General features: G+C 44.2%; 1 protein-coding gene across 12 annotated transcripts in view; it reads right to left on the reverse strand.

Moving 5' to 3' along the window:
* Window positions 1-24,275, reverse strand: part of LOC121590853 (tyrosine-protein phosphatase 10D) — a 39,462-nt gene extending 15,187 nt beyond the window's left edge. For 9 of the 12 annotated variants that reach the window (XR_006004489.1, XR_006004488.1, XM_041910942.1 and 6 more), the window contains exons 1-2: window positions 24,172-24,275; window positions 21,648-23,124 (exon numbers count right to left, since the gene is read on the reverse strand). Coding sequence is in view for 10 of the 12 variants with exons in the window: in XM_041910942.1 (XP_041766876.1) it covers window positions 21,648-21,851 (204 nt within the window). In the remaining 2 variants the exon portion in view is untranslated. Of the gene's footprint in view, window positions 1-21,647; window positions 23,125-23,654; window positions 23,813-24,171 lie in introns of those variants that run through there. The other 3 variants (XM_041910935.1, XM_041910934.1, XM_041910943.1) reach the window with 3 other exon arrangements.
* Between the last annotated feature and the right edge of the window lie 572 nt (window positions 24,276-24,847).

Raw genomic sequence — 24,847 nt, forward strand, 5'->3', positions numbered from 1 at the left:
TAATTTTGCCCAAATGTATCCCATTTCCTCACGAGCAACCAACCATCAGAATCACGGGTACGAGCGTTTCTGTGCCCGTACAGTGCAGAGGTGTCGGAAGATTGAATGTTTAGAGAGCTAATCGCGCCACCACCCGGGACCCGGGACCGGAACAAGTGGAACAAACGATTTCAGAACCATAACATCGGTACGACCAAACGATGATTTACGGAAACAAATGTACGCCGCCCACAAACCATTTTCTCGTACCTTTGCCCCACCCTTTTCCTGCGCGGTGCAGCAGTTGATCAGTCAAGGGGAACGCAATATCGTATTTGAGGAAGAAAAAAACGTGGAAGCAACAAACGCGTTGGGCGTCTGCAGTGAATGCAAACCGTGATAAAGCAAAAGGCATATGATGATGCCCAACACAATCAACTACACGGCTTGGTGGGTGCGCGCGCTCGAGCACTTCTACTGAGCGGCGCTGCACTACAAACAACAACAACAAACGAACTAAACCGCGCAAAGCAGAAACATGAAAACCACACCACGTTATGCGGCCAAGAAAGTACACGAGAGGAAAAGTGGCGCATCCAGTAAAAGTGAACCGAACATAAGTGAAAATCTATCACTCCGGCACAGGGAGCGCAAACAAAAAAGAGATCAAGTGCAGCGCATCGGCCAACGGGTGGGCTAGAGCAGCATTGAAGAGTAGGTAAGAGCAACAAACATACAGCAAAATCATACGTTCACTCGGAGGCAGCGTCGAGGGGTGTGCACAGATGAAGAAGCGAGAAGATCGTCCTCCCTGTGATCTCACTCTGTCTCTCCCTTCCTTACTGCCTATACGCAGAGTGGGTGGAAAATAGTGGAAAAACTGCACACACGCACAACAACAACACCAACAACACTTCAGCCGGTACGTTATGTACCGTTGCACATTGACGTGGTGGTGGAGGGTGGGTCCAACACACCAGCACCGGGCGAAATGCAAAACTTTCACTTCAATCGATTGAATACATCATTTTCGATCGATTTTCACCGCTACATATCGTTGTGTGCGAGTGTGTGTGTTGTTTTTTTCATTCGGAAATGATGCTGCAACGTTGGAAGAGAGGTAGCGATAGATAAAAGTTAAAAAATGAAGAATAGTAAGCTGTACAGCAGTAAAAGCGAAGAAGAGATTTGCACATTGATCACTGCTGCCACCGTTCCACCGGTCAACAATGTATCCGCCCAAAAGCCCTCCAAACACTTTGCGCCATTAAAAACAAGTACAGCAGCAACCGACAACATTTTGGGGGTGGCGGAATATGTATGAAACACATTTCATCTCCGGATTCGATCAACCGTTTCGAAGAAGGTGACTGCTTTTGGGGGGACTGGTGTGGTGGATGTCTCGTTTGGTTGTCCACAGCGGCGTTTGTCTAGGGATGTCCGGTGGTTTGCTAGCGGCAGGAGGTGATTGTGCACCATTTTGACTGCATTTATTTGCCGCTCCATTCCACGTGGAGGTGATGTACGATGCGCTCTCTCTTCTTCCCTTTTGCACGGCCAAAAAGGAATCCATTTTGAATTTCATTGCCATCGACATGCAAAGCTTTTCTCCGTATGTGCGGGCAGCACGACGATGTGATTCATTTTCGGTTAAAGTGCCAGACTTGAAATGCAACAAAAAACTCCAAAAACGTCAGTTTGAAGCAAAAAATCCTCTCTACGGATTAACGGCCATTGCAAATGTTTGAGTACGTAAATTTGTTTCTGGTGGAAATTGATTCCGTTTTAGAAACAAATTGGCATGCAAATAAAGCCAGACACCAAATGAAGTGCAATAAGCCGGAGGAAATTGATCCTTTTACAGTAATCAACCGGAAGCCCGCCCTTTCTCTCGGTCTGTGCATAGGAAGCAAAAGCCATAACAATCATTATTGTGTGTGTGTGCGTGTTTTTTTCATCCACTGCGAGATTGGCAGTGATGATGGCCGGTCCGTTGAGGGAATATATTTGCACAACCAATGAAAAAGAATTGGAAATTTTCTCTCAACTGCTTTTTTTCTCTGCTGCCATGAGGAAGGCTTGATCAATTTGCAATTTTCTCAATAATTCATCGAAATCATCAACTCGGTGATGATGCCCCGCTTGGAACCGTGCCAGTATCAAGGTCCGGATATTGCCGAGACTATCGGAGCGCCAACAACCTACAAGTCACACACATAAACACATACGCAGGTGCAATGGGGTGTAGTAGGCAAATTCACACAACCACTTCCTGGGGTCGTTTGCATGATAAAAGAGAGGTCCCTGTGCACCGAACAAATCGATCCGTTCAAAGGAGTGCGTGCCACACACCGATGTGTGCGATGTACATGATTGGGTAGTTTTCCTTTATTGTTATTATTATTTTTTTTTTGCAGTCGAAAGCTTTCCCACGGTCTGAATAAGAAGCGCGCTCTGTGTATTAATTGCACCGCAAGCGTGAATTATCGACATTTTACGTGGTTAATGTGAAAACTGCCTGCACTGCTGTAATTATTTCATGCTAATTGATTCTTTCGTTGCTTTTATTAATTACGACCGTGCCCGAGGGGCGCGAACTTGCAGCGAAAGCACTAACCGAGAGAGCAGTGGTCAGTAGGGCACAAAAAGATTCCGGCGAAAAATTAGCGTACAATTTCCAATTTATTCGTGTGTCTTTAAACAATCGAAGCATGGAAAGTAATATCACTCGAAACGTGACTGCAAGCGCACAGTTTGTACTGTAGGCAAAGTTACGAGGTGTTAGAGCGTTGGATGCAGGCGCTGCACTTGCACCGGTAACACATGATCTACAGGAACCGATTGGCACGTGCGCTCGGTTGTGGGACGCATTGTTTTGTCTAATCTACTGATAAGCAATCGAAATATGTTTGCTTCTCTCCCTCCTGTCTGCTTCTCACTTGACACCACCGACGCTGGAAAAGGTTTTCCGTGTCGGTGTCAGTGTCGTGTTCATTATTGGAAATTATTCCACCTCTATCCAACAGTTTCACTTCCCACCCGACAAAGTTGTCACGTGCTGCCACACAATCCGCCGAGCATTGGCAGCGATAACAGACTTTACATATCGATCGATCGTGTGCTATCGTTCGTATCGTCTCATCCGGGTTGTGCATTGCGACTCTTCGATCGATTGGAAGAGAAATCATTACACGACAATTGCAAACAGATGTGAAAAATATTCTGAAAACAAAACTATTACAAAACACCGTTTGGTTCTTACTGCTTTCGTTTAAGCATGCCGCGCTCATCTAATATTGAACAACATCTTTTCAACCTTGCCAGTGATTGCTACGGTCACAGTCATATTGGCGTGTGCGATGCTGTTTCTTAAGTTTCACACACATCGCACAATTATTGCCGCGTGGCGCAAGCTGCACCTTTCGCCGAGGCCGGCCGCCGAAATTCACCTCAAACCGGCTGGCCACTCGCAACTGACGGCTCCCCTCTTGTCCAGTGAATTTTCCTTCCACTTTCAACGAGCCGGGGTACAGTAGCTGCAATCGAAAGTGCGGATCAGGCCGAGAGATCGTTTTCTTCCTTTTTGGCCAGCGCAAACGACAACACCCGCAACTGCAAAAACTTTTGTTGCACAAATGCAAATGCACAAGCATAACGAATCACCTAATGGTCAAACCCCTGATCAACGTTGTTGTGGTTGAGGTGAGTTTTTGTTTTCTATGGCTCACCGCTTTTTAGTGATCTCTCGACCTGCGTTCGGATTTGGCAAATGTTCAACGCACTAAGCCAAGGGTGTGTTACGCTCGAGTTAAGAAATATGATTGCGTAAAGACCGACTCGCTGAAGGAAGGCTGGGGCGATTTGGCGTTGTACAGGCCGGAAAACTCGTTGGATGGAAAATGAAAACCACAAACTGAGGTTTTCTACCGCCAACCGGTCACCAGACGCGCCGATTTGCACTATTATGACCCACTCGGAGTGTTTGTATGTGTGTGTGTGTGTGTGTGTGTCAGCGAGAGTGGAGGGCTAGTCGGGGGTTAATTTCTGTTGAATTGCGATCGACTGATTGAGATAGACACGGACGTTAATTGCAGCTGCTACTTGCTGTTTGCACCGGTCGGACGTCGTATGCAACTGCAACCGGCCGAACACATACCGCGCGCCGCACGTACATATAGCTGTCGGGTTGAACTCGTTTCGGAACGTACCGCTGCTACTCTTGGCCTTCCCCTCTCGTGTGAAGCATTCCGTACACCGTGCGTGTGTCGCCATACGCTAGCTTTTTTTTTTAAATAAGAAAACTCCATCCGAAGTAGTTTGCGAGCTGTGGCCGGTAGTTCTCAACACTACACAATGTGGCGGGCAAAGTCGACATTTAGTTTGTTTCAACCACCCAGCGTTGCATAAAAAGAACCAATTCAGATTCGTGCTCAAGGCCGTTTAGATGATTTGCTATTCACTTGAATAGACATTTTTCTATTTAAGTTTGTGTGAAAGTGAGTTCATTAAAAAAAAAGAAATCGACCAAAATCGTATCTCCGCCCAGCTGATGGTGTGGATAAAGCCAGCGATTAAAATGTTACACAATGAATTTAACAGCAGCTTTATTGGTGTTGTGCAACTGTAGAGATGCAGAGATAATTATCATTCTATGATTTAAGATGCGTAGATTAAGTGAGATCTGTCCGGACGGGTTAATCATCCATTCTGTCATTAGCTGGACAGCAATCAACTCGTTTCACTTGATAGACGGTAATCGTTAAGAAAGAGTTTTACTGATAAGATTTGTGTCAGTGTCACTCGAACTAAAAAAAAGAGTTTTTGTTCATATTGGTTGAGCGAACGTAGTAATGTGATAAGGCTAGTCGGTTTAACAACTTTTGCTGTTCGATAGTGTTTGGTGTTAGGCAAAATAACATTAAATTAATGCAATAGTATATTTGTTTCAAAAATGGTTCCTCTCCTTTCATCTTCGTGCCTAAGCAAAGGAAATGAATAAACTTATTCAAACATGATCTTTCAAGATGCAAATTGTTTTTTACATTCAAAAACACACAAACTAGAAACACGAGTGCATTTCGAAAAACTGCATTTCGATGCTGCAAACAATAACGTTGGAACGACGATTGATATACAATTGCCGTAGTCAGTACGAAAAAATGTCATGAGTTTGCATGGGATGGAACTTTTTTAAATGAAGTAAAAGACCCGGTGAAGATGTACACCTGCACAAACAGTTTTTCGAGGTGTAATGGATTCTACGAAACATTCGTACACTAACTACTCCACAGCGTAGTATGCAGATCGATTCGGGAATGGATTAAATATTAGCAATCAATTTGCAGGTACTTGCCAATGCCGAATAATTAGCGCCGGTTCATGAATTGCCTTCGGTGTTCGATACGTTCATAGAAATGGTTACTGAAGTTCATGATGTGAGGGTTTATTTTTACTGATAGGATAAATCTAAAAAAAAAACTCATTCTAAAAAAACGTTTAAAAACTCTTTGCCAAAACGTAATGAATATGCAATTTTTTTTGCATAAACTTGTACAATAAACGGTCAGGCAAACGAGAACCGAAAGCGTATCATAGTTGACGCTCTGTGTGCAAATGTTGGGAGGGAAAATTGTCCCACGTATCCGGAACTGGAAACATTTAGCATTTGGAAATAAAACCCTTCTGCAATTGACAGCCGAGTAGCTGGGAATAGAGACAGCAGCAGCGTTTGGACTGTCTGTTGATGATTGTGTGGCGCCACCAAGGCAAAGTTTTGTTGCATGTTGTATTATTTGCTTTGGTTTCGTCGGGCCATCGGAAATCCTGGACCGGTATCTCGGATAAGTTTGAATAACGAACTGTTCATGTCATCAAGCTGCCGTTGCAGTGTGCGGATAAGATTGAAGCTTCTGCTTGAGATAAAATTGGCTACGTAAAGTGACATTTCGTTCAAGAACTTTAAAGTAGATTTAACTATGTCTTTCCGATAAATCAACAATAATCATTCGAATATAGCTAAACATTGTATTAGGATTTAACATTTTTACTATCAACATGATTTTTACTATGAGTAATGATTAATCGCTACCAAAATTGTTCTCTTTGTAATTAGAACTGGAGCACCTTCGAATAGTGATGCAATTTGTACTGGTACGAACCATGTTTTGGTGATTTATTTCTAGCAACAAATGTATATGCTTTAACATCGAGATACTTCTAATCTCTCGAAAGATAACCCTGTCCATAATTGAACAAAACGAGAGTGAAGATGTTTGTTTGTTCGCTTTATTGTATTCATGACGGTGATTCAGTGTAGATGAATTTTGATTCATTTATCATCAATATATATTTTTGAAATATATTCTCATGTGTTTTTGAACACTTTGCATACGATCAGCGTACATAAAATGTTAGGATCAATAATCTGATTACATTTTATTTGTTGTAGAGAAAGTATTTCAGTACACTACATCCAATACATCCGCAATTCCAGTACTATTGGCACATTTATAGAAACGAACAATTCGCCTAGGAATGTGGGAGGAAAATTCCATTTCCCGTACAAAAATACACTAACAACAATAGCACAGTGCCGGTGAGATTCACTGCATATCTTTTACATAAGGCATGCGCCACCGCCCGCTCACCCCCCCCCCCCCGTCCCCCACCAACAGCGAATAATGGTCGATGATGTTGATGAGATCATAATTCTTCGTCATTTTCATCGGCATTAGCGTGCCCTCCTGCGCTCGGGCTTATCTTTTCAGCTCATCACTGACTCATAACACCACAATGAGACTGACGTCCCACTAACAGCAAGGCGAATGAAACGAAACAACAAAAAATCATAGCACGTGGGATGTAAAATCATTGTTTTCCATCGATTCCCAGGCACGGCAAACCTTCAGCTGGCCGACCGACCCCTCGTCACTGGCCTGCTTTCGTCTTTAAATGACCCCATATTTACCGTCAGAGTTGTGTGGCGTTCCGTTGTAGTAGATTCTGAGCGCAGCGATGATTGTACGAAGCAGACGCTAAAGCGGACGCTCTTGTGGCGTGTGCCAGACACGGGAGATGGTGTTTATCTTTGATACAAGTGGTTAAAAGTACTGAGAAGAATACGCGACATTGAGGATAAGATTTTCCCCAGCAAAGATTCAACAGACACAGCAAAGAAAGAACTTTACCGCCCATCCTGAGTGCCCGTTGCATCGTTACCTAACCCCTCAAACGAGACAATTCTGTCTGGAACCGTTTATATTCACATAATTAAGTAATTCTAACAGCAAAAAGTGCACAAACTGTGTGCATGTATATGTATCGAGGTAGCGTAAACTACTTTTTCCTTGCGTTTTCTATTCATTTTATGCACCGTCGGTCTAGTCTCATCATTTCGTACACATTCTGGTATGAGTTAGAACATTTTTTTTGTCTAAGAACAACAGCAGCAGCGTTTGTGCCACACCGTGTGCGAAGTAAGCAAAGTCAAACTCAAGTCACGTGCAGACGCTCCAACAGGGTACGATCCCGTTGATTTCAGCCTCCCGCAACACGGCAGCCAGCGCATCGCTTCCCTTTCTGGTGGCGTCCCATTGTCTCATGGGCGCATAAATACCATACAAACCATAGCTGCGAGGCGTCATCGGTGTGGGTTGTGTGTCGATTGTAACCTTGTGCTATGCGCATAGGAATGCATGCACGACGAAGCGGCACGGGTGACGGTTTGCGCGCCGGATATGATTATAATGATGAGCTCAGACAGTCGGCGACAACATGACTTTCCCTGCAACGATGCAACGGGCTTCGGTGCTGGAGGTCGACAGTTTGATGATGACAAATTTCGTTCCAGCTCGACTAGGCCGCAGGTTGGGACGGTGGTGAAGGACCGAAGTGCAGGAGGACATACTTGTACTGCACAAACCCGTGGAGCGTCGTTCATCTGTATGCAGATGCGGATGCAGGCAGATACTATTGGCAACTGCAAACCACCGGCAGGCAGGCAAGTGCAGCAGGCAAACTGTGTTCCGTGTTCCGTTCCGGACATCTTCAAAGTTCAAGGACCCAACCATCCAACCAGGACCGGCATTCGGAGATCCGGCATACAGGAGCCAACTTTAACTTGTGTGGACCAACACTATGCGACATTGTTGTTGAGTAGAAGAAGAATGTTGCTCCGGACTGACTTTTGTGTGATGGATGAGTGTATTCACTCTTCAGATCGATGTGCCCTTGAGTGTTGACATCGTTACGTTGCCAGTCCAGTCAAGGCAAACCGTATAGAAACCGGTCCGGATGTTTGAGAGAGGAAGGCATCCCGAAAGGCTTCACATCGCAAAAGGCCAAAAACCAATGATTTGACTGTTACGCGAGATGGATAGCTTCTTCATCAACGTAAGACGTCGGAATGTGCTAGCTCGTTAAAGTTGTATATGGTAACATACCGGCACCAGTCGTTGTGTGGAGAAGATAGAAGAATGTTTATTTTTGGGTCAATGCATATCTTGGGTTGGGCTCAATCGTAAAATCTATAATGACATTAACCCATCTGAACCGAAAGGATGTACTCAAGACTTCCCTTGTTGGAAACTCCACGGTCAAAATGTCAAATTGGATAATAGTTCTAGCATCACAAAAGCTGGTTCGTTCTGTCTCTGGATCCCCGTACCATATCATTGAGAAAATGCTGAAGTTTTTGCCTGAGTTACGCTGGATTGTGTTATGAAATAACATAAATAAATCACAAAACATTCAGCAAGCATGGTCACAGTCACAGAGATCACAACCATTACTGCTTGGTTCACTTGTGATTCATTAGCCGTAGAAAACATCTTCATTAGTCGTTGATGTTTTGTGATGATATCAATATTAATGAGAAAAGTGAGCCTTATTATCTGTAGAATAAAATCTATCATAACACGCTAATGAACCTGCTCCTTAGTAAGTAGTTTTAATCTTTCTCAGGTAGCCCACGGTACACGGAAGCAAGCATTACACCACTCACCCGTTAACAAATTGGAATTACACGAATCCTTGTTCGCGACTGAAACTGTTTCCTGGGGCTGCCCCAATAACGCAACACAGCTCCGCGCTCTGGGTACCTGGGCAGAGCTGGGTAATTATTTTACACATGCACATGCAAATGAGCCCGATTACAGTTTTTGATTTGCAGGCCCCACGCGTGGTTTCTCTAATGCAAACGTACCTCGCCAGGGTTCATAAATCAAAGATTATAATGCCTTATCGTTGAGTGAGGAAGCCCCACTCGGGACATCGCGGATCGGACCCCTGCCTCCGGGTACTGGCGAATGTTAGAAGTCGACCTTCGACGACGGGTAACATATGGAGCTTGGCCGCGCGGAACAAACCCGTTGCAACCTTTGCAGCGAACGGTCATGATGATGTGTGGCGAAACTTGCAACGGGCAGACTAATTGATATTCTGCCACAGCGAAATGGCGTAAAGCTCCACTGCTACAAGGTATGCGCAATGAAAGAGGATGATTTATCATCTTTTCAGCAACACTGACCAACCGGTCGGCTGGCTGCCGACGGTGTTTAGAAGGCGAAGGTTGCGTTGAAAAGTTATGATAATCCGGGTACGTGGTGAAAGGCATCAATTTGTGCACAATCTTGCACGCGCATTTGACCTCCCCTCCGAGAAGGGCTTACAAATGATGGGTTCGCAACCAGCATAGCTAGTCGTGTGACTATAGCAAGGGTGGGATGTATGTAGCCAAGGACAGCAGATTATTTTAGCATGCCATTTTTTGGGGTGTTTTGATAACTCCTACGCTACTACCTATTAGACGGCAAATGCGCAAAGGGACTTATCGAAAACACACAGCTCTGTGCTTTTCCAACCTATGGGATACCATTTCGGGAATGGGTCGTTGTCGTCCTGAGCCTGAACTAACTCCCCAATTGCATGGACGAATGTTAGCACCCAGGTAGGACGAAGCATTGTTTCCACGATTCCCCGACGTCTACCAGCGAGCAGTGTATTATTATTAAAGTGCTACGAAAATCGCAACCCTCGCCGACAGTCGTGTCAGGAATGGGAGAATGGTAAGAGAGAAAAATTGGTAGGATTCGTTTCCTTGGCGATGATTCAACTTTTCCGACGCCGTCGCTCGACCCTTCTTCATGCAACACACAGCCACATACATCATGCATCACAGCCCCAGCATGCCGCACAGGTGGTGTAGGCTTTTCGAGAGCTTGTGTGTCATTGCAAAAACAAACGAATCGTACAACCGGCATCCATGACAGAATCCATGAGTAGCGTGACTACCAAACGACTCCTGGCCTTCGGGCGGCAGAAAAAAACAACTACTCGTCCTACTCATCCTTCGGCAGACAGACGTACGGTGTAGCATCATCAGCAAAGTGTCCTCTTCATCGCTGTCTAGAGAGCGGGAAACGCCTGTGAAGGGTCGTCGGCAGCAGTCCAAGTAAAAGTATCCTTGATGCAGAGCTTGTACTCACTACGCGACCCCTCCCACAGCTGTCTCGACCAAAGGGCTAGTTGCAGCAGCAGCAGCAGCACCGGTAGCAGCCAGTGGCAATAGAAGATTCGTGTGCTAAGTTTGCCAAAACGAAACTGAAAGTGTGCTTTCCCACTGCACTCGTCTGGCAAACCGGGATAATTCTATTTGCGGTGCTTTGGTTACGGACTTGGAAGGCAGCCTAAAACAAAACAGAAAAAAGTACCAAACATACCGCACATGTATTTTCATTTGCCTCATATTTATCTTCTTGCAGTGCTATTTCTGCCGTGCTCTGTCTCGCCCAACACACAGTGCGGATCAATAAACCATCTTGTATAATGTGTTATGTGTGTTATGAGCCGTTTGAAATTATTTTGTATAGTGCGAAAACAGAAAACGCTGTTTTACGCTCCCAACCACGATCTATCCCATCATTGTGTTGATGGCACGAGTGCGAGAGAGGAGCTTTTCGCGCCTTTCTGGCTGTATATCACGCGGCGGAAGTTTTACGTAATTACTTAAGCCAATGATACAGTCCCGAGAGAGTGTGTGCATTGGCGGCAGTAGCAATTATTTTGGAAAATCTGAGCCACGATGAACCACGCTTCGCCCGGTTTCAAGCTCAGCCCCCCCGATGGAAGAAAAACATTCGATTGCACAATAGGAGCTGCGCTTTGAGAGGAAAATAATCAAACTCGATTACACTTTTCTGCAACGCGTCCGTAGAGTGGAGAGCGTTTAAAAAACCATACCTACGGGGCGGAGTTTCTCGTGAGGGTGGTTGTTTTTCGCCTGATGCAGTATTATGACAGACATTTGTGTTTTATTTTGACTTTCCTTGCCCGTGCCCTTCGCTCAATCTCAATTTACAAACTTTACATAAACGCTAAACCCATCTCGAAACTAAATGAGCTCTGGCCCATGACACCGCCGCGACTCGGCGATGTTCGCCATGGACGAAGTACAAAAACTGGCCGGACTGGTTTCGCCACACTTTCCAACACATGGAAGCGAACGTGCGCGGGATCTCCCCCCGGAGTCGTAGGCATCTAGTGTCTGCGGTTGGGTCTGTCCCCGATCTCGAAGGTGTGTTGGAGAGCTCGTAACCACCTTAGTAGTGGTGGTGACGGTGTGGTAAACTTTAATTCTCGCGTCATTCATGCGAGCTTTTTTCTTTGAAAGACGATGGTCACATTTGCCCCCAGCGTAGCAAGAGAGAACGTTCGTCCCAAAGGTCCCCAAACCGACACACAAACACACACACCAACACGTAGGCTAGGTGAGCTTACGGAATTCCCAAGATGATGGCAAATTGTGGTAAAAAGCATTCGCGCGCGCACCCAGAGTGATGAAGCGCATGAAAGATATTTGAATGCAAATTGGTTCTGCAAACGTTGAAATGATGGAGATAGTGTCGGACTGGCCATTATTATTATTTCTTTCTTTTTTGGCAACGTGGCACACGTACACTATAAGCGGACGAAAATGGAAACGGATAGAAGCAAAGCGAAATTTCCCCAGCAAAAAAAAAAAAAATGAATCGCAAAAAGTGTTTGCCCGACAGTGTTTGGTGTCCAAATTAAGCTTTGAAAGTTACTAGCTCATAAGCTCGAATACTGGCGGACAAAGAAACATTACGCTTTTTCGATGCAAGAGAACTGCTGATCCAGACGCTGGATAGGTTATGGGACAAATTAATTTCGAAATTTTACTGCTCTATTTTGCAGAGGAATTAGATGCTTATGAGATATTAATAATATTTTGTGCTTTATTGACGTTGTGTAAAGAGCTACATTTTGTTTTCGTAGGAAGATTTTAAGTGATTTCAGTTTAGCTCTCATTACCAAAAACTTACTAGCATTGGAAACGCAAAACAGTAGTTATCATGAGTATTTAAAGTATCTTATCATAAACAAGAGATAGATAACATACGTGTTTATGTTATGGTTTTCAAACAATTTCAATATTTTGTTAATACTGTTCAACATTTTATGTTCGCCGAAGTTACATTGTACACCTTTCAAAGCAGTACAGTTTAATGTCTACAGCAAGTACCGCATTCGCGCCCTAAAATGACCGTCAAACACAAACGGGTGCGCACGTTTCGTTTTGATTGATCAGACTTGCTAATTCTGCACACGGGCTGAAACGCCACAATTCGTCGATCGTGAAACGCACCATTACAATGCACCAGGCGCAATACGACTGCACTAAATACACCCCCCCCCCCCTCGATGAAGTATCCAGTGCACGCGGTTGCCTTGCACTTTTGCTATACCGTCATTGAGAAGGAGGAGGAGGACGTGTGCTTTCCGGCAGTGGTTGAAATGATCGATTGATCGTGAGCTGACCTTCACCACGGTTCACCGGATTCGTGTACGGCATTGCCGGATTGGGCACGAGTAGATCACACAAACGTTTCCCCGACTCTGGAACTGGAACTAACCAAAAAAAAAACCCACCCTCCACACACACACATGTACGGGGGGCGGGGGTAATGGGTTACTCATAAACGCTACTGTAGGAAGCAGATGTGGCGACGTGTTTTGTTGTGCTTTTTGCTCGGGTTTAACCACATGGTCGACAGGGCAAGGCAAACACACACACGTACACCCGCTCTAACACTTTTGCGGGCTCCCCGGTATGCCGCACGCGCCGCTACCAGGAACTGAAAGGTGTCGCGTTTCCATCACCATATGGGAGCTGGTGTTTTTTAATTCACGAAACAAAACGGCGAACAACATTTTAATGCCGATCGACGTCTCGATTGACTTCGACCGAAAGTGAGCAGCTGCTTGAAGAAAGCGCCCGGAATGCCCTCACCCCTATTCGAAGATACTGCACGAACTGTTGGGTTTGTTTATTGTTTTGTTAACGAAGAGAAATTGTTTTATTTTCAGATACAGCAAAGCGATCGAAAGTGATTGAATTCACACATACGCCTCCCTCGTACCCAACACAAACACACAGACACACACATTTGCAGTCCACACTAATGCCGAAGTACTAATGGGGTTCATCTTGCTTGCGCTTATACTATCATAAGCAATACAATGCTTCCGGGCGGTTGGTAGCGAACAAAAGCATTCCTCCCATAGCACGGTTATTTCCTGTTTTCCTGCTTTGATTTTTTTTGCGCGTCGATGCGTTCCGTGATGAAAAGCTCTGTTACAGAACGAACTAGAATGCCCCATTATTGAATGAGGGCGGGACGTAATGTAACGTAACGACCGGAAATCAGCCCGCGGACAGGTATCAACACGTTTCAATTAATTACAGTTCCACGCCTTTGATTTGTTTGTTTTGTTGCAGGGGTGTGTGTCAGTGTGTATGTGTGTGCGGGCGAAACAGAGGAAAACTACATTGCCAGACTGAGGCCCAGAAAAGCAATCTAAACTTCCAGACCAGAAACAGAAGTCATTCCATAAATACACGCAAAACAAACAAGCGCACAACCAAACAAAAAAAACAAACAAGCAGCGTAAAGATACTTTGATTGGGTCAGATGTATACACACAAAAAAACAAAACAAAACAACGCAAACTGTTTCGTGTTTCGTGCAAGTAACGCACTTCGGTGTAACATGAAACTGGTATGAAAAAAACACATATACACATCTACGTAACGACGAACACATCGTGAGATGCCGATAGCTCAAAGTTCGAAGCAATTTTCTCAATCGCAACTCCATCCAATCTTTGCCCACCCACGGCGGACACGGTGAGTGGGTGGATGAGTTTTCACCACCTTTTCTCTTCCGAGAAACCCTTTCCTAGTGCTTTCATCTCGCATTTGATGGTGATTTTCCGGGCTGGTAACCGCTCTGTGCCGAACATAGCTCTCCATGGGCGGAAAATGAATGAAATGAAGCAAACATTTTTGCTTTTTATATCATCGCCCAACACACACACAGAGAAGAGTTGCCCACTGTTTCTATCAAAAACACACATACACGCACCGGTAAGCTCGTTGCTGGTCGTCGTCGGCTCCGTCTTGAGCAAAGCGTCCCCAACATCATCATGCCCGGAATGCGTCGCTGGGAGTCTTTCGGTGCCCGTGCTTTGCTTTGTGCAGTGGCACAGACACACAACAGAGCACATGGTTGGAAAGCGCCCAATTTCGCCGGCAGTGGCTGCACATGCGTAGAATGTAGCCAGGCGGTCCCCGGGGGTGGTGTTGCTGTTCGAGATTTTCGTTCCACACCTATGCAAACACAGGCCGCCTCGTCGAGTGGAGAGGACTTTACTTCCGGCACAGACCGTCGTTGTTTCCATGGCAGCAACGCTGCCGAAAATCGACAGTCTCAATGGCGGCGATGCACGGGCGGAGTGTGGTACGGAAAGGGAAGCGTACAAAAATACATCGACCACTCATCGACAGGTTCGGAGTGATCGGAAAATGGATGAAAGCGAGTGTCCCTGGGGTGGCATCTGAAGTGGCTAGCAATGGTGCGTCCCAGGAAACCTCTCAAGGGACTACTGTTGGGCAAGAATAATGCAAGAGCCGATTACCCCTAGGAAGATGTGCTTGTATGCGTGTCCGCTTCCCTCGAGCTATTCTACAGATGGTGCGTCCCTTCTGCGGGCGGTTGGAAAATCGGTTGGAAATGAGTCTTTTCTATTCGATGCTGCACCCGCGTTGACCGTGTCATCGGTGTGGTTTCGGCTACATTAAGCTGATTAAGGATACTCCATTACTTATAATACAACGCCGGTCAGTTGGTCATCAGTGGATATTCTGTTCTGGGTTAAATTCCCAATTTACTCACGCCAGCGGAGCAAACGGTTAGTGCGCGACGAAATTGCACTTCTATATACATGCTATTTGGTCGTTATCACGAACAGGACCATTAACAGAAATCTTTTGCCCAACATTACCCAAACACTGTAGGTGTCATTTCTAAGAAAAAATCCCCCAGTCAGGCTATTGTTGCGCTGTGATTGTGTTGATAATTAATTTTGTTCAATGAAATAAAACGGATTTAGTAGCAAGCAGATGCTTTGGTTTTCTGTGACCAAGACCGAGCAAGACCAGAAGCAAATAATAATAATATTCCACTAGATGAACAATCATTTAATACTCCCTAAGTCTTATAAACTTCAAGAAGTAATGCTCAAATTTACAAACATCAAACAAGCGTCAGGCAGTGAAACCCCCGTAAAAAGCTAAACTGACAGGGAATAATTAATTAGACTGTCACAAAATGCAATGGTTTCTTAACGAGAATTCAACAAGCAGGCGATACACTTTGGAATAAAGTATTCAACGGCATTTTTAGATGTCTGGTGGTGTAATTCGTTAGCACAGGTAGAACACTTCAAAAGATGTTACAATAGCGCTTCAGTCATTACGAACAACATTCCATTAATGTTTACAATCTCCATAAAATGAGCCTTAAAACACAGCAATTGATCTGCGATGGATACAATGGTATCGATCAAACACACACCCCTAAATGCTAATTATATACACCACAAAGACAAACAACATCGAAAGAAAGTGACATGATAACCGACGGTCATGAAATTCGTTTGTGGTGCAAATGCTTTGTTGTTTTATGCTAGCTATTGAAAAACGTCCATAAACTCTGTTCCGTAAATAAAATGGCTTAGGGCAAAGCATCATAGCCTGAATCGATACACCACGATACGATATGTTTGATATGGGGTTAAGGTTTGGTACAAGAGCGTTAGAGAAATTCTATCTCGACCCTCGGCTTTCCCTTGGGTGTAGGACGCAGCTGGGAGCAAAAGCAACTGGAGCATTTCCCACGCGGTATAGTTAAGCGTGCTGTTAATGCCGTTTCAAGAAGGGCAATACTAATCAAAACATCACCTATCACATGATGCAACAATAGCAAGTGGATGTCTTTTGCACTCTTGGGAGAAGAAGGAACAATGAGACATGTGTTTGACAGTAACACACTCAACAAGCAACAACAGGATACATTATTTAGCTTGACTGGTTACTATATCTACAGTTTTCGTAAAACAATCTATTCGCAATTCGAAGTCATGCTTTAATAGGGTAAACTGTATCAATATTAAAATTATAATAGTTTACAAATAATTTTATCATATTTTCCCATAGTTTTCGAAGTAATTACATGATTTGATGAGCTTCTCAGTAGATCTTCTATGTTGAAATAAGCGTGATGAAGCGTTTTATTGATCAATTTGTCGAAACTTCCATTACGTATTCATGAGAATACTTTTTGGAATGCAATGCCACAGCCAAATATTGTGCATAACATCTGATGGTAATGGTGGCTGATTTTTCTCGCATACAATCATTGGTCAAGTGCGAAACCGTTTTATTCATATGAAGAAAGTAAATTAAATGCCACACGAACCACCGCACTATTGCACTCACACAGCTTTGGAGCGGGAAACCACAATTTACAACTACCAATAATTGATCCCACCAACAAACTGCAACGTTCAGCGCCGTAGACCAAAGCGGGACAGATTTATCTCGCCCCTACATATGATCGAGCCGTGCTGGTATAGGTTTATGCTAGCGGTTTCTTTTCGATGGTAATGGGTGTATCTATTTTTTTCTTAGTTGAAATTTCTTACGCAGCTACCTTACGCAGTTTAGAGCTAACGTCATCGACCACCAACTTTCGCCAACGTATCGAATAGGCGGCGATAAATGTATGAATAAGCTTTCGCCGCTTAGCCAACAAATCGAGCCGTAGGATAGTATCGAGGTAGATTTTAAAACGACCATCGACACATTGGTCAGTTAATTCTAGCTTAGAGGTTTTAAATATTCGAATGTTTATATCTTCTGTTAAATGATTTTATGTAGAGAATAAACAAAATTCACCTCAAGCGATATCATTTACACGCTCAAAATTCTGTTTTCTGTTGGACACGTGTCTAGAGATTTAGAAACACCACGCAGCACACATCGTGAGTCCACAATGGAACGAACGTCATTGGGAATGGTTGTGAGTGTGGGAATTGAGCAGTCAGCAAAGGAGGATACAAAAAATCCCCACATCGGATAAACCGGTCCGCTCGCGGCACTATTCGGCGATGTGGCTGCGGTTGACCTTCGCGAAGAGAAAACAGCGTCGCGCATATGTGTGAGTATGTAACCGAGCGTACTGGTACATCACCATCATATAGGAATGATAATTCCTGCACTAAGCCCTCTGCCCATTTGGCTCCAGAGGCTGATTAAAATATAAACGAGCGAAGGAAAGAGAAAGCCTGTGCAGCAAAAAAAAAACGAAAACGAAAACAAAAACAAAAACAGTCTTTACAGCCCCAAACTGGTAGCGGTTGCGGTGGTAGACTAACACATTAAGCAAGTGCATTTCATTTCGACCCGTTTTCGACCGACAAAGCAACACCAACACAAACTGGGGCTTTTTAATGCCTTTGTAAAACGAGGCACTTTAACTTGTTGCAGCACGATGCCACTTTACACGGCAATGTTGCATTGTAAACTTTCCGAAAAATGCCGAAAATACAGCAACCAAACGATTGTTACGTGAATGTGAACGAAACGTGCTAGTTTCGTGGCAGTGCAATTACTAAAAGGGTAGTTATGCTTGTTTATGACAATGCTGGCCGACCGGGGTGGTGGTAGTAGTCGTTCGACCAAGTTATGATTTACTTTTGGGAAAGAACCACATAGTGCTTCATTCCCAAAATGAGGTTGATAGATGATACAGTGAGTGTACCTGGGCGGGTAGGTACGCACAGACACACCTGTTTTCATTCCAGCACACCTTGCTCCCTTGGTGGAAACCTCGTGGAAACACACCTTTTTTCCTTTTTTGAGTCATGAGTTAATCGCGATGCCATCGGGGGAAAATTCTAGAGGGGTTGTTTTCCCAAATTCGATGAACGGAATCATCACACGTCGTTTTTGTGACTGAATGTGTGTTATGCTATGTCAATTCAATAGTAAATAAAGCTAAAACAATTGCTAGAAATTATCACAATTCAAGTACATTGTGTCCAAATTTCTATTTTTTGTGCACAGAGACGCAGGTATTCCCCAATATACGCTATTGAAGCGGACCGGCGGCAGTAGCGTATCTCGAATATTAACGTAAAACGTATTTGAATGTTTTCAGTATATTTTTCGTGAAGTGGATGGTTTTAGACACTTAATCAGTAATTGTTCTTATTTCACATGAATATTACAATTTTGTACCTTTTAAAATGTTTTTTTTTTTAGTTCGACCAAAACGGAATTTATGTGGCATTTTACAATTAATGTGTCAAATCAGTACAATTGGCTCAACGAACTTTCAAATTTACAAAATCGCATATATCCCGGTATCACGTATAACTAATACCTGTTAACAATCCAGTAAACAAACAAAACATATTTATTAAAAATAAAAGAACTTTGCGATTTCAAGTAACCTTCCGGAAAAAAACCCTATAAATTCACTGTTGAATACTTTCATTGCTATCAATTTAAAGCAGTTGGTTTATGTTTCAACCAATCGTTTTGTGATCGATGGTAGACGACAAACGTAAAACATAGTCAATAAATCGAGGAAAACAAAAATGAACAAAAACTGACACAAACTATTGAACAGATCGAAGCAGAAGCATAAACCCCGGGCTGCAACCAACCATTCTAGCCCAATTAATGGAACTTTGGCGATCCGAAACATTGCACACTCACACGCGCACCGCGATCGTTAAACAACGCAAGGCCACAACGGTACGGTCAATTCCACACTCTTTTAGAAGGGGCCAAACCATCAATAACAGCAGCAGTAGCAACGTTTGTTGGTGGCTCCTGTTATTTTAACCCAAGCTCGACAAACACCGCGAATATATATCGCTTGCACAAAGCTCTAGAGGGGGAGGGGGGGCTTACGCAGGTGCAGGTATCGTCAATGGCCAATTGTTGCACGGTGGCTACCACTGTTGCCACTGGCCGCCGCCGCCGCCACCAGCACCGTTGTTGCGTTGCTACACGACCGACGATGAATATGTGTGTGAACTATTTGATGGCTCGTTAGATTCCGGCCAACGTGGACAGGGGTGAATGAGGGTGGGGAAAGCATATGGGCGATACGAACAATCAGCTCTGTGTGGCCACCCACTCCAATGGAGGAACACCGCGCGCCAGACAGGGACATTGACGTTGTTTTCTTTTCTGTTCATTCCGCTGCTGCTGGACAACAAAACAAATCACACTAGCCGTCCGGACGATTCGTCCTGCCCGCGCTGTGTCTGGCGGTGCGGAATGTTTTCAATTTGTTTGTTTTATGTGCTGGCGTTACATTCCTGTGTTACATTGCAAACGACCGTTGTTGGCCGGTGGTAAAAGCAAGAGCAGAAGAGTTAGTTACCGATGCCATTAGATGCAAGGGCGTGCGGCCATGCGCCCGACAAACGGCAATTTCATCATCAAATATTCACCAATAGTTTCCCGGGCACCATACACTTTGGTCGTAAGTCGCACCCAATTAATTTTTAACCAATACAGCATACATTGTCCAATGGGTTTTCTAGCGTTACTCGCAACTTACAAAATCAATCATCATAAAGAAATGTATTCGTAATTTTAATGCAATGTGAATTGTTATAAATCCACAAATCCACAAAAAACAGTATATTTAGATATAAAAATGTTTCATTATTTTCTTGTATTTTTCATCAGTCTTAATTTATGTGTCCTCTTTTTCCTGGAATACCTTCTAAATGGAATGGAAAGGTTTATGGAATAAATTTGAAAATGTGTCATATTCAATATGTGGAACGCTTCTCCATGCGATTCAGTGAGCCCGAGTGCCATTCACTTTTCTTTATTCAAAAGCATGTCGGGTGCGTTTCGGTGTAACTGCCGAACTATCTTTTTCGCCCGAATTAACTCAAGGTCATACGTTTCGTGCGAGGGATTACAGCAGCTAAATGATTGCAATGATGAAACGGTTGGGGAAACAATTTATAATTTGTGCGAAAAAACACCTCATTGAATGCCTTTTACGTAGACGTAATGTGGCGTAAATAAGTTTGAAATCGAAGAATGTGTAATGGACTTAACAAACCACACAAAAAACGGTCAAACAAATTCGAATGTTTTAAGCTTCAAGCAGGAACACACGCGGCTGACCATTCATCGAGCGCAACAAAGAGCTAAATTGGTGCTTTGATCAACTTCCAAGTCATTGTTGATTACATTTCAATTTATTCGATTCGTCGCCAACGCCACAAATTGTCCCCAATTGCTGCAGCCCTAAGGCTCAAAGGACGATATCAGAGTTTCGAAATTGGAACGAGTCCAAACCACACACAATTGCCAGATATCGAGAGCCAACAGTTGGTTGAACCGATTGAACACCTTGTGGCCTTATCAAGCGAGGGCTGGGATTAGTACAATATCAGCAGGCCAGCAGTCCACACGAACATATGCAAACATGGAAAAATCTAATTGCATGCATGCCCATCTGTGGCGATCTAATCAGGCATGAAATGAAGCCATGGTCGTCGCTATTTACCACGGAAGGCAAGCTTCAATATATGAATTGATTTTGATAAGCTTTGATATAATTGCAGGATTGCATGGCCTTAGTTATGATACACTGAAAAAAGGGTATCATTTGGTAACGTATGATTGAAGATGCTTTTTATGTACTTTTAATTCATGTTTTATCGCGGATTAAGCTATGAACCAGAATAGTTTTCCATTTACCAGACCTTATCAGAAAAAAAACATGAAACAAGTAAGCTAAAAATATGTTGAAACAGATGTAATGTGAGCTGCATTGACACAAACTAACATGCGCTGCGTGTATCTTTCCTCGGCAGCACAATATTATACACTACATAACACTACTTTCTCTAGATTTATGATCACTTTCGGTATCTTTGACGTCAAGTCAGGGGCGTGTGTGTTGGTGGCACGCGCCAGCAGTAGTAACTGAACGCAGCCATAATGTATCATAAACCCGATACAATTTATGATACCCAATGTCACGCAAAGATAAGCCCGGGAGAAAATTGAAATGAACTACACTCTTACTTGCGTTTACTTGTGCTGCGCCAATGATACCAGCTGGATCTTCCGCTTTTTTTAAAGGCCAGCGAGTTGTAGTATGAAACATTTGACGCGGAAGAAACGGGATATTGTGGAACAATTTCTCAGCTTCCCTCTCAAGAAATGGAGCAAGTGAACGGATATAGTGACTCCTGCTTACCTGCGCTAGCAGCAGCACGACCAGACATCTCGAAAGGAGCAGCTCACGAAGCCCGAGACCGGAAGATAACCGCATGCTGCCCGGTGCCGCCAGTTTCCGCCGTCCCAAGCGTCTCTCCGTCGCCGGGTCGGATCGTTCCGGTTGTTTATGGGTATGCAGCGTTGGCGGTTGCATCTTTTTCCTTCTCTCCAGCGTTGATTGCATCGTGTTTACATAGAATCACACACACACACATACACTAACGCACCAAACACATAAACACGCTCGTGTCGGGGGAGAGAGGAAGTTACGATCGGTGAAGGAGGCTGGGAGACGTTGTCTAATTTTCCGTGTGCGCGAGATACCCTCCCCGAGTACGACCCGTGGGTGATATTGAAGGAATGGAAAATTAATTCGTGTGCGTGTGTGTTTGGTTGACGTTTTGTTTCCTTTGGTTGAAATTTATTTTTAGCACTTCCGTAGCCAACAAACAACTTCGCTTCGGTCGCGGCACTGCAAGCGAGCAATGATTTTCGGCACCGAGCAACACTCATACACGATTAACACACAAAGACGCACACGCACACCCTTCCCGTACTGAGGCCAGCAGGCGGAAACCAGATGTGTGTTTGAAGCAGCGGGCACAATCTATGCTCGCAGGACGACGACGACGACGACGAAGACGTCTTCACGGCGTACCCGGAACAACCAATCACATTTGCGCTTGACGGCCAGTCCCTCTGGGGAAAAATGCAGGAAGAAAATGCAGGAGAATCCCCCAACACAGAACCCGGGGAAACCAGGACGCCTTCACTAGCACCGACACCAAACCATATCACGGCCAGACAGACTTTTGCTGGCAAATGGAATTATGCTTGTATGTAATGCCCTAGTACCGGGGATGCAATTTTAAAAAGCAAATAATATCACACAAACTGAATTGCACAGATTGCGTTACGATTCGATACTGATTCAAATAGAAACAAAAATCTTCCTCGTGTGGTCGCCGCTGCACGCCTTCTTGTCACCAAATGGTTTCACACGCACTTCCACACTCACTCAATGCTTCCGGGGTAAATGATTTCGCACCAAATTTGCCACCATTAAGCACGTGTTGTCGTAAAACACTTAAGATACATTTCTTATTAGCACGATATGCAGCATTTTACGCATTTTGTTGTTGTTGTGTTGTATTCTCTACAGCTTCCCGTCGTAACGGAATGAAAACGGACACAAGCACACACACACACACATACACGGGCGCGCACACAATAGGGAACTGGGCACACAAGCTGGAAAACTAGACACTCACTCACATGGTAGTGGCACACGCAGCACGGGGAATGTGTGAATGGGTCGCGCGTACCAGCCAGGTCAGGCGACGTTTCCTTCCACGAAGCGGAGTACCCGATTTCTTATGCTAGCCTAATGTGGGTCATTTCGGCATTGTGTTTGGGTCGAAGTGTGCGGCGCCACCTGAACACGCCAGGAGAAAACCCTGCAAGCATAAAACGCACCGTAAGTAATAGCCATTGCTTCCACGGATCACGAGAGCGTAATGGTACAAACACAGGTAAGAGAGGGAGGGTGAGAAAGAGAGAGAGTGCAGGAAACGGGAGCGAGATAGCCATATCATGAGGGTTAAAGAGGTGTGCAAAAAAGCTGAATGAATGCATGAATGATGGTAATGAAACATTAATCCTTGCTGTTTGGCACGCTAGATGTATACAAACGACCGAGCTATAACAAAAACACACAAGTACAGCACTGTTAAAAGAAATCTCATACATCCCCGCATTTCGAATTGCAAAAGTTTCTTTGTTTTGCAACCCGAAAAGGGAAGAGCATATGTCGCACACTTCCGGGTGAGTTGTGGGGTATCAATTTTCTCAAACATGCTACGAGGATTTTCAGGATTCCGTTCGTTCTCTTTTTCGCTTCACTGAGCCTCATCCATGCCGATGGTAGGGAGCGCACTCACTATCTCTCTCTCTTTCTTTCTCTCCCTCACTCTCTTTATATGCTCACTGTTTTAAAAAACCTTTTTTCTTCGCTTCACGCACACACTTTCACACCCCTTCACTTGCCCGTACACGAGTAAGACTATCATACACTCCCCCCTCCCACTACTATTGTGTGAGTGTTTTTTTTATGTTTCAGTTGTTTTGCCTTTCGCTTTCCTTTACTGAAAATATCGCACCACTACACAACGGGCCAGATTTTCATTTCTCGTCCGCTCTACCACACGCGCGACTCCTAATTCATTTTGTCTAATGACACATCAACGAGCGCCTAAACTGGTCTGCCAGCGTTGCCACTGGCAACATCGATGGAATGCTGTTTTACATTCGGATGGCGAGTGAAAGAGGGCGACGTTGATGTTCGCCCTCCCGGGCTTTTGTGCAGCTTGCTGCTACCGATCTCTCACTGATTAGTGGAATTTAGCACGCAAAGTTGCACAACACGCAGCTCACAACTGGCCACTGCACAGCAAAATTCCTGCTAAAATAATTGTTTTACTTCACAAGATGATATGCACACGCACCTTCGAATGTCAGCAGCACCAGCGAGACGAAATTCACCTCTCGCGGTTGGAAGAGAATCGAAAAATGCTGATGTTGACGCGGATGCGAGCGACCTCTCCGCTGTCACCTGCAACAATAACAAACAAAAGCATACACCAGAGCGCACGAGAAGCAGGTGTGGTGATTTCGTTCGTTTTCCAGGTTGCACCCTAGCATACAGTTTTGAAGGTTGTGAGCGAACCATTTCATTTAATTTTTACGCTTGAACAAATTACCAAAGTTTTTCGGGTTGCTACAATTATATTTTACTTAGGAATTACTAACATAATAAGCTAAAAATAATTTTAACTGAAATATGACGAAGCTCATGGTTTACAAACAAACAAAACATTGAAATAAGGCAGTAATAACTCTGAGTTGTTGGGTATGGCATTAGGCGATGATTAAATAAATATGTAAGTAAACGTTTCAATTGAAACACTACAACATGAATGCCGACTAGTTCTACTCTCCCGCTCTTTATGTGATATTTTATTTTGCAAAACAACTTTGAGATATTAATTCGATGTTTATAAATCGAAGGGAAAATGAAACAATTTTATGTTTCGATCCCACATTTCACTTTTCACTTGTCATGTTGAAATGGGTGAATTGACAGAACATATTTAGAACACAGTGGTCTTGCAGATGAACATG

This window comes from Anopheles merus, chromosome 2R, assembly GCF_017562075.2.
Source record: "Anopheles merus strain MAF chromosome 2R, AmerM5.1, whole genome shotgun sequence".
NCBI classification, from domain to species: Eukaryota; Metazoa; Arthropoda; class Insecta; order Diptera; family Culicidae; genus Anopheles; species Anopheles merus.